At 51.3% G+C, this 10,329-nt stretch overlaps 2 protein-coding genes across 2 annotated transcripts in view; one reads left to right on the top strand and one right to left on the bottom strand.

Annotated features, from left to right (window-relative positions):
• Positions 1-127, bottom strand: part of LOC142821611 (uncharacterized) — a 201,383-nt gene extending 201,256 nt beyond the window's left edge. The window contains exon 1 of the mRNA XM_075913130.1: positions 1-127. The gene's annotated coding sequence lies outside the window, so the exon portion shown is untranslated.
• A 16-nt stretch (positions 128-143) lies between these two features.
• On the top strand, positions 144-10,255 carry LOC142821608 (uncharacterized). Its single transcript, XM_075913112.1, has 8 exons — positions 144-356; positions 746-1,212; positions 3,212-3,307; positions 3,886-4,116; positions 4,426-4,448; positions 5,147-5,262; positions 5,890-5,949; positions 7,767-10,255. Exons 2-8 carry the CDS (start codon positions 841-843, stop codon positions 8,852-8,854), a joined length of 1,986 nt encoding a protein of 661 aa, XP_075769227.1. The 5' UTR covers positions 144-356; positions 746-840; the 3' UTR covers positions 8,855-10,255.
• Positions 10,256-10,329: the final 74 nt, after the last annotated feature.

Genomic DNA, 10,329 nt, shown 5'->3' with positions numbered 1-10,329 from the left:
CTGCGAGCCGGCCCGGGCTCCGAGAAGCGGAAGTAGCCGCTGGCCGGGGGCGGGGCCAAGCAGCGCCGGGTCTGAGAGACGCTCTGGCGCTGGAGTCTGGTCGGAGTCACGGAGCTCCTGCGCATGCGCGGTCTGACGGGCCGCCCCGTTCTACTCCGCCGCGGTCGGGTTTCGGCGGGTCCCGCCCAACGCTCCGCGCGCGGGCAGGGAAAGGGACCAGACTGCGCCGCGGTTACTGCGCATGCGCCGCGCTCCCTGAGCCGGGAGCCGTTGTGAGGGGCCGTTGGGGCCGTTACTCGCTGCGGGGAGGAGCCGCTAGAGCGTGAGGGGCTGGGACCCGCCGTCCTGCGCTGCGGGTGGGTCCGGCCCTGGGTATCGGGGCGCGCCCGCTGGGGGCGGGTCCGGGTCCGGCTGAGCAATGGCCCCCCCGCCGCTGCGGTTGCCCCCCCCCCCTCGGTCGGGCTGTTGGCGCTTCCTGATGCTCGCGCTGGCCTGGCGGGGGGGGGAGCTGGGTGGTGCCGGGCGCACAGCGGGGCTGTGAGGGGGCTGCAGAGTGTGCGGGGGGGGGGGGGGCATTTGAACACAGGGGGGCTGGCCTGAGGGGCGCAGCGATGGGGGGGCGGTTCTGGCCGGGGCAGTTAGCGGGAGGGGCCCATTGGACCCTGCAGGGGGGGAGCAAAGCTTTTGGGCTTTTTCGGTTTTTAATTTTGATCTTTTTTTTTTTTTTTTTTTTTTTGGTCCTCAGTGCTGGCGCCTCTCGCACCCACCCCCGGACCTGCCCCCCCCATTGCTGAGCTCAGGACAGTGACACGGCCCCGGTCCCCCAGCCCAGAGGCAGCCATGGCTGCAGAGAGCCCCGTGGAAAGTGTCCGGGAGGAAGCGCCGCGTCCCGTCTGTCTGGAGGATTTCACAGCCCCTGTCACTCTGGAGTGTGGGCACAATTCCTGCCAGGCCCCCCTCAGCCCTCAGGGCAGAGACACTGAGCAGCAGGGACCCCTCCGGCCCAACCGGCAGCTGGCAAACGTGGTGGAACTAGCCAAGCCACTGAGTTTCCAGGCAGCAAAGAGAGCAAGATGGGACGGGGTGTGTGGGGAGCACCAGGAGGCTCTGAAACTGTTTTGTGAAGAGAATCAAACTCCCGTCTGTGTGGTGTGTGACAGATCCCAGGCTCACATGGTGGTGCCTTTACAGGAAGCTGCCCAGGAGTACAAGGTACAGAGTGACTGTCCAGTGTGATGGGAAATAACATTGGGTTTTAATTACAGGCTAATTTCACTGACTGTTACCAGCCACAGATGTGAACCAACCAGTGTAAAGCAGTGGTCTCCAGCCTTTTAAAGTATCACTTTTTGAATTTAAGTGCAATCCAGGATCTATCTCAAACCCAAATACCCTTGCCCCACCTCCTTTGTGACCCTTTTCCGAGGCCCCGCCTCTGCTCACTGCATCCCTTCTCCCTCCCCGATCCTTTGTCCCTTTCATCAGGCAGGGGCAGAGGGTTGGGATGCAGGAGGGGGTTCATGCTCTGTAAGGCAGTTTGAGCTCAGGGGGCTCAGGGTTAGAGAAGTGGCTTGGGGTGCAGGAGAGGTACATGACTAGAACAGGGATTCAGGATACAGGCTCCAGCTGAGCACTGCTTGCTACAGGTGGCTCATCTGTGGTGTTGTAGTGGGGCTGAAGAAGGCTCACCCCTGCACCACTTTCAAAAGCAGCTTACAGACTCCCTCTGTTTGTGGAGATAGAATGCAGGGTGGGAGAAGGAAACAGCTCCAAGGCAAAGGGCAGGAGATGTGCAGCAGCAGGAAGAGGGGGCAGCTGAATTGCTGCACTTGATAGCCTCTTAGCCAAACCAGTCAGGATCACCTGTCAGAGGCTCCAAGATCTACCTGTAGATCCCGATCTACTGGTTGGTGACCACTTCTGTAAAGCCTTCATGATTCAAGAGATGCTGTAAAAAGTAAATGTTCTGGCTTCGTGGCAACTTATGTCAAGTCTTTACAGATACCTGATGTGGGAAATGTTTCTCTGAGGCTCTAAATCCTGAAACCCAGCCCTCACTGGTGGCAGGAGGGGTGTTTGCACAAGGGAAGGTGTGAATAATCAGAGAGGTTTAGATTACAGGAGCTACAGGCCACTCTGTCAGTGAGCTGCCTTGGGACTAGAGAAGAGGAGGTTACAAGCTGTTACTGATAGAATGAACAGGAATAATAAGCTGTTATTTGCCTTATAGATCCGCAGTGACCCTGCACAATACCTAGCACGGGAAAGTCCCTGCTCTGAGCAGGTCACAGTCCAGTTAGACAAACTGTGGGAAGGGAAGGTGGGGCAGCAAGTTGCTCATAGTCGCCAAACACATCAGGGATAGAGTTCAGTCCTGAACCCTGGTCCAGTTGTTAGACTACACTGCTCCCTGTCCCTCAGCATCACAGAACAGTGATGAAGTGTGGCTGTTAGGAGAGAAAGATGCCTTGTAAAGTCCTGGGCTCAGCAGGGAGAAGAGGTTTCCCACTGGGATGCTGAATTTCAGGGCTGCTCCGTGAGGGGTTAAACTCTGATGCAGCAGCTGGCACTAGATGAGGTTGCTGGGCTGGATGCTGTGTGGGGCCCCAATCACCTTCACTCCACCCATAGCAGGGTTTCAGGAAGCACAGGTCTATGCCAGGCAGAACTGGGATTCAACTAGATTGTAGCAAGAGTTCAAACTGGTTAACTGATGAGCTAACGTTTATTGGTGCCAATTACCACTTAAACTCCCCACTGCCCCTGACATGCCCACTTGCCTCTGGCAGCTAACGTCAGTCTGCAGCTGCTGGGCGTTCCCATTGGCCAGCAGTTGTTGTGGCCACCCTGGCAGACCTCGCAAGAGCTCCCTAGCTCCAAGAGAGCCCATTTCCGCTACCAACCCTGCCTGTCAGCAGGTTAAAAAATACTGTCACTGATAATATTGTAATTGGTTACGTGATTAGTATTGTTAACCACCTGCATCATTCTTTCTGAAGGTGCCACCACCGATCTGTCCCTAGGCTCGTAGGTGTCCTGCTGCATCCGCAGTCTCTTCCTGTGTATTTTGCTATGGACAAAGCCATGTCCAGGGCTGAGTCCCTGCTGGAGAAGGGCAGAGTTCCTCAAAACTGGGATACTCTTAAAGGCAGATAAATGGGCTCCCAACATCTAATGTGGTTTGCCCTCGTGCTTATATCTGTTTCTTCAGGAAAAATTGGAGACTCATTTGAAGACTCTGAGGGAGGAAAGAGAAAAGCTGCTGAGAAGGAAAACAACAGCAGAAGGGAAAAGCCAGGAGTATCTGGTAAGTGCTTGTGGCTATGGACCAGCAGGGACTGGCAGTGGGAGGGCTGTGTTAGGAGGCAGACTCCTGTGTGGCCTTGGTGAGGTTGGGCTTGTTTGTGTTTCTCCTGGATCATGAATTGCTGGCTGAGATCCATGTGTAGGAAGGCCCTGAGCATCCGTTTCTGTGCATGAGTTAATGTCCATCCTTTGTGGCTTTCCCAGACATCCTCCCCAGGTGAGCTGAATGTGCCCCTGTAGGACTGTCTGCTCACTTGGTGCATTTATATGTTTCCTTCTTTTCCCTCCCTGGGTATCTCTGTCACGCTGGTGCTGAGTCCTGCCTCCTGGTGCTCTCGATATGAATTCCCAGAGCCCATGAATAACAAAAGATGCTGCCCATGACAGACATGGAAACATCCCTTTCAGAGGGACATGGGGCAAAGGAGATGCTGGGAGAGACACATCTGCCTAGTAATCACAAAGAGGCAAACTTTAGAGTTTTCCAAGAAATTCGCCCTACTGCGCACTCAGCTCCCCGTGAAAGGGCCGTGGGCGCCATCCATGCCCCTGACCAGCCCTTTCCCTGTTTTCACACAGAAATGGACCCAAGCCAAGAGGCAGATGATTGTGGCTGAGTTTCAGCAGCTGCAGCAGTTTCTGGAGGAACAAATGCAGCAACTCCTAGCCCAGCTGGAGAAATTAGATGAGAAGATTGGGAGGTTCCAGATTGACACTGTCAGGAACCTCTCTGTGAAGATTTCCCGTATCAGCGAGAGGATTAGGGAACTGGAGGGGACATGTCAGAAGCCAGGAAGTGAATTCCTGCAGGTGAGACTGAGGGACAAACATGCCAGCTCCTCACACAGCGAAGAGAGGCTCCTGAATCAGAAGTGCTCGGTCCCAGTTGTCAGATCTCAGTGTAACACTTTGTGCATTGCTGCCATGTGAATGACTCTTGTGCTTTGTAGAGTTACAGGCACAGATCTATTAGAGATGGCAAAGCCCCATTCACTCACGGGATCCATGTTCCTGGGGCCAAGGCAGGGCCTCTCTTCTCAGGTTTGCAAAATCCCTTCTCAGAGGTCCCCTCTGTGTGTCCAATGGGGCTGAGATTCTTTTCTGTGTCTTTTTTTCTAGGACGTCAGAAGCACCCTGAGTAGGTACGTGGCTCTCACTCCCCTCACAGTGCACAGACCAGGGAAAAGGCTTGGAGCAGAAGTTAGCACCACATCTCCCTAGAGCTCTACAGCCAGATGTTAGACATGAATATCTCTGATGCATTTAATTCTGAGGGTCTCATCCTCGCACTTGAGACTCTGGAATTCCCCATTCAGGGCATAGTCTGACCAAGTGTTGCTTAGAGCTGTCACCTCCTTGGGGATTGGTTGCCGCAGGACTGTGGGGAGGAACATGGGCCTGTCACTGCTGGGCACTGAGCACATTCAGCCCAGGACAGCAGGGATCAAGAGTCTGTCCCACTCGAGGGCTGTTTGGAGACCTGTGTGGAAGGAGCTGGGTTGAGAGGAGCTGGTATCACGGTCTAATCCCTAGTAGACAGATTCCTTCAGCCCTTCACATGGGAACCTCCTGTCCCTCAGCATCTGGAGGCCAAGGAGTGAGTTGGCCATGGAGACTCTATTCCCATTTACTCCCCCAGTCAGTCTCCCCAGGCCAGAAGTGAAGAACTGAAATGGGATCTTTGAGGGGAAGGTTGCATGGCCATGGGATGTGTTGCCCCTGCTCTCAGGCTGGGAAAATTGGAGGAATTCTAACTCCAGGCCTGTTAGAGCTGAGACTTACTAGCCAGAACATATCAGCAGTAAACGACATACAATCACGTGGAATTGTGTCTGTCCAGGTGTGAGACGGGGCAATTCCAGCTGCCGGAAGAGATTTCCCCTGAACTAGAAGAACAAGTCAGAGGTTTCTCCCAGAAAACGATTGCTCTGTCAGAGACTCTGATGGAGTTCAAAGGTACCTGGAAGGGATGGATGAGGGGAAAGCAGTTCAAGTATCTGAGACTATTGAATCTGGCCTCTGAAGCCAACCTTCCCCTGCCTCAGTTCCCAACATTATACAATCACATGAAGAGCATATATGAAATCAGAAGAAAGTAGGCTTCTATTTGACACCTCACATGCCCCCCCCCTTTGTGCCACTTCTGGGGCCAACATCCTCCCATGGGTGCAGCAGTGATCTGGCTGCTCCCCTCAAAATCCAGTAGCGTGACACCTCCCATTCAGAGATCAAAATGGCTAAAGTTAATGTCATGGCAATGTGTCCCACCACCACAGCTCCAGGTTATGATAAGAGGCAGTAAGTGAATGAGAAAACAAGTGGGAGAAGGTGAGGAGGGAAGAGTAAATCTTATTTACAGCTTGTCTCTCTTGGGACAGGTGTGAGGCTGTAGGGATATTGGCTGCATTGCTGGGAGGTGCCCGAGTGAGAGAGGAAATGAAAGTTTCAGACTCTTTCATACTAAATACCTGAGTGTGAGTCTGTCTGGTCTCTAATAGAATTGAAACGCAGAGTTCATCATGAGGACATTATTATAAATAGGAGAGCCTGGAATCTCACCTCTCTTATCCCTTTCCCCACTAGACACTCTGCCCTCTGCACTGGAGAGAGCAAGAGGAAAGTCCCTTGGAGCTTTCAGACAAGGTGAGTTTGCTGGTGGAAATTCTTTAAGTGATGTGAGAATTCCTGTGAAAACATCTTCATGGGATTGTCATTGAAGTTACTAACCAAACCCAGCGACCACGGTGCACACAGCCCTAAATCACCCAATGATCAGTGAGGAGCCCCAGGGATGCTGCATGGGGACCTGTGGACATTTGGAGAAACACTGGTCTATAGGTTTGTGATGCTAAAGGGGTGAAGTTAAAGCACAAAACGGACAGCACCTTCAGGCTCAGATTTCACTGCTCAGTCAGTTTCAATATGAGGTTGGTTTCAAACAATAAATAGGCTGACAGGCTCCTTTACCCAAACTCCTAGACCCCTCTATCTGTCCTGTATCCCAAACAGTTACCTCAAGCATCCTCCTTCTCCCAGTGCCCATCCCGGATCCTCCATTTCCTGCATTTATGTCATGGAGAAGTGCAGCTCTCAGCCACTTTCTATTTGGCCCCCCCATGAAAATTTGGCCCTCCTCTTCGAATGGATACGGCTCAGTGAGAGCCAATAATTGAAAGCTGATGCCAGACTATTTCAGGCTAGAGAAGAGGCACAAATGTTTGATAGCGAAGCGGATTAGCTGCTGAAACAAATGAACAAAGAACTGGTGGATTCTCCCATCTCTTGATGTCTTCAAATCACTGGGGGACTTTGTAGAAAATACACTGTGGGGGAAACAGAGCTTTGTGCCTGGGTAACCGGACTAAATGTAATGGCTTGTGCCACTGAGGGGGTCAGACTGCATAACTGAGGATATCTTCTGATCCCATGAATCTTAAGATGTCATCCTGCAAACACTCAGCACAAGTGTTTAATAATAAGCACACGTATTTAATAATAACACCACCATTCAGATGCTTAAAGTCACTGACTCTCAGTTGTGGAATGGGTTTATAACATCTCTGTGAGATGAGAGCAGTTTGTGCCGCAAATCTGTGAATGAAGACTAAGGATTTTAAATACAGCAGCCTGCATTTAACCTATGTCCATGTTCAGGCAGATGAATATGTGGCTTGTTATCAGAAACACTGGGTGCAGAGAACTGGATCCCATTGTTGCAGACACAGTAATCTTGTAACTCAAGCCAGGTACGGAGAGAAATGAATATGGATTTGGGATCTAACTCCCGTACGCTGTTAATGGAATATCTAGAGTGCAACAGAGCGCTTAGCTGCCCTGGGGAATGAGCTGGGCCATTCCCAAGGTGGGGGAGTGATGCATCTTTATTGCAGGTGAGTGTGTCCTGGACTCTTGTACCAGCCAGAGCCCAATCTCTGCTAGGTGGGGAAAGGAGCCTCTCTGGGTGGGGGACTCGGATCCCAGCTCTGGAAGCAGTAATGGGAAAGACCTTAATGAACAAGATCAGCACTTGGTTTTTTGCTCTCCAAACACAATTTCCAGTCTCCGAAACTCATGTGATCTCCTGGGTGGAGAGAGAGGAGTTGTGGGTCCCAGATCCTCGGAGCTGTGAGGAAGAGGAGGTCAGCAACACCCAGACAGATGGGCAATCAGTTAAACTGACTCAGAAACCAATTTCTGTCTCCTTATAGCAGATGTAACTTGTGTGTTTTCATAAAGTCTGACTGTTCAGCTTGTCTTCAACTCCAGTCAGAGTGTGGTGGGCGAGGAAAGGCTGGGTTCTCTTGTCTGTGGAAGGGTTGTGAAGGAGGACAACGAACTCAGCTAATGATAATTTGACCATTATTTGAGCGTGTGTCCCCTTTTCTATTCCTCTTTTAGAGTTTCCTTGCAGTTAATCGTGGAGAATAACTCCTGTCTGGATCATTCTTCTATTCCAACAGGTGACGGGACACTGACTGAGAACCATGAAAAGAGTCTTCAGCAGGAAGGACTGGAGCAAGTGTCTCCATGCGGACTATTGAGACGATCTGAAGGACATGTTTTCCAGATACGTGAGCAAGGAGCGAGCTGTGAGAGTCAGCATAGCCCAAAAAAGCAGCAGGGAAATCATCTAGGAGAGGGACAGGGTAACTCCAGTAGCAGGGGCACAGGGGAGAAAAGAAACACAGAAACCGTTCAACAGGAAATCCCCCATCAACAGTCACCCTGCACGTGTAGTGACTGTGAAACTCTTACTGAACATCAAAGGGTCCATATGGGAGAGAAGCCCTTCAAGTGCTCTGACTCTGGGAAAAGCTTCAGTGAGCACTCACACTTTACAAACCATCAGAAAATACATACAAGAGATACAGCCCATAACTGCTCTGACTGTGGGAAAAATTTCATTAAAAACTCACAATTTGTTATCCATAGGATGGCTCACACAGGGGAGAAGCCTTTCAATTGCTCTGCGTGTGGGAAAAGCTTCAGTCAGAAGTCAAACCTTGTTACCCATAGGAGGACCCACACAGGAGAGAAACCCTTCAATTGCTCTGACTGCGGGAAAAACTTCAGTAGTAGCTCATACCTTGTTACCCATAGGAGGAGCCACACAGGGGAGAAACCTTTCAATTGCTCTGACTGCGAGAAAAGCTTCACTCAGATTTCACACCTTGTTAGACATAGGATGACCCACACAGGAGAGAAACCCTTCTATTGCTCTGATTGTGGGAAAAGCTTCACTAGAGGCTCACACCTTGTTACCCATAGGAGGATCCACGCAGGAGAGAAACCCTTCTATTGCTCTGACTGTGGGAAAAGCTTCACTAGAGGCTCATACCTTCTTACCCATAGGAGGATCCACACAGGAGAGAAACCTTTCAATTGCTCTGACTGCAGGAAAAGCTTCAGTCACCGCACAAGCCTTTTAAACCATAAGAGGACCCACACAGGAAAGAAACTTTTCAGTTGTTCTGACTGTGGGAAAAGCTTCAGTCAGTGCTCCTGCATTACTAGTCATCAGAATACATACACGAGTGTTGTCTTATAGAAGCTCTCATTGCAGAAAAGGCTTCAAACATAGATCAGACTTTGTTAAGAGGGGAGAAAGCGATTGAGTTATTTTTACTGTGGGGAAAGCTTCAGTCAGAGCTCAAATCATCTTAGCCTTTGTAGGACCCACAGAGGGGAAAAACGTATAACCTGAGTTCCCTTTAAGCTGCCCGGCCAGGTGGCTGTGGTCCCAGAAGACCTCTTGGGGAGGGCCTCCTGGGGTACTGATCTGTCCACTGCCAGTCACCTTTCTGCTCTCTGGGGCTTCTCACCATCCGGTCCTGCTGGGGCAGCTCCTTAGTCTCCCCTGGCCAAGGCCCTGAGCTGAGATTTCTGCCCCCACCCCTGCCTCTGAGCACTGGTACAGACGCTGAACCTCTTCAGGTCTGAGGAGAGAGCAGTTTAGGGCCCAGCTTCCTGGGATAGCACTCCCCAAATGGGATCAAACCCCAAAGAATGGGGTAAGCCCTGTTTAGCAATGAAAGGGGAATGTGTACACCGATTGCTCCCATAGGTAGTAATTGTTTACACTTTGCTTGATAATAAGTAAAAGTGGTTTTATTAAGTACAAGCTGTAGGAGTTAAGTGGTGATAAGTGAGAACAGGCTGAGCAAAGCAGATTACAAACTCAAAGGTAACAAATGCATCTGAGGAAGTGGGTCTTTGTCCACGAAAGTTTATGCTGCAACACTTCAGTTAGTCTATAAGGTGCCACAGGACTCCTCGCCGCTTTTGCAGATTCAGACTAACAGGGCTACCCCTCTGATAATTTACCAGAATGTTCATTGTATTTTAACCATATGCTAGCCTTTGCCATAAGCTCTGTGTACAGTTTAAGCAATGACAGTGGTCAGTATCTCTCAGCAGTGGGGCTGGAGCAAAGGAAGATTAGGGGGGGCATGACAGCTGCCCTGACACTGTGACATCTACCCCCCAGAGATGCCCCTGTCTTCAGGTTTCTAAACTCCCAACAAAAGCCCTCCAGGCCAGGTACAGCTGAGCTGGGCCAGCTATCTCAGTGCAGACCTACCCAGAGCGAGTCCTTTTGAGTTGGTGTCTCAGGGAGTCTCTCCACTTTCCAGCTCCCCATGTGTGAGTGCTGCTCTCTGGGGGTGCCTGGGAGAGTTGGGCTGGGGGCAGGGCCAACCTGAGTCATTCTTGCACCCTGAGCAGTGGGCGCGTGCTGCATGCACGCTTCCGCCCCAGGGTGGCAACCTATGGGGGGCACCTGATGCGGCGTCCCTTACCCCTTCAATCAGGTGCCTCCATAGGTTGGTGCCCATGCATTAATCTGGCCCTGGCTGGAGGTGCAAGTGCCAGGCTAAGCGGGGTGGGGATGGGGACAAAAGTTTGTATTTGTTTCTCCTTTGCAAATAAAGCAGATGGTTAGTTTCTCCCACTCCTGAGCTATGTCTACACTTGTGGCTTCTTGCACAAGAACATCTTGCGCAAGGGTTCTTGTGCAAGAAGTCT

This window comes from Pelodiscus sinensis, chromosome 31 (genome assembly GCF_049634645.1).
Source record: "Pelodiscus sinensis isolate JC-2024 chromosome 31, ASM4963464v1, whole genome shotgun sequence".
Classification (NCBI taxonomy): Eukaryota; Metazoa; Chordata; order Testudines; family Trionychidae; genus Pelodiscus; species Pelodiscus sinensis.
The sequence above is the reverse complement of the archived record's forward strand: the minus strand, read 5'-3'. Positions and strand labels throughout refer to the sequence as shown.

What these genes read in the sequence shown, in the direction of transcription:
- LOC142821608 (XM_075913112.1), top strand. Translation starts at nt 841, where the DNA reads ATGGCTGCAGAGAGCCCCGTGGAAAGTGTCCGGGAGGAAGCGCCGCGT. An exon ending in CAGGAAGTGAATTCCTGCAG is followed by an intron (nt 4,117 to 4,425) that starts GTGAGACTGAGG and finishes CTTTTTTTCTAG; the next exon opens with GACGTCAGAAGCACCCTGAG. An exon ending in GACTCTGATGGAGTTCAAAG is followed by an intron (nt 5,263 to 5,889) that starts GTACCTGGAAGG and finishes TTTCCCCACTAG; the next exon opens with ACACTCTGCCCTCTGCACTG.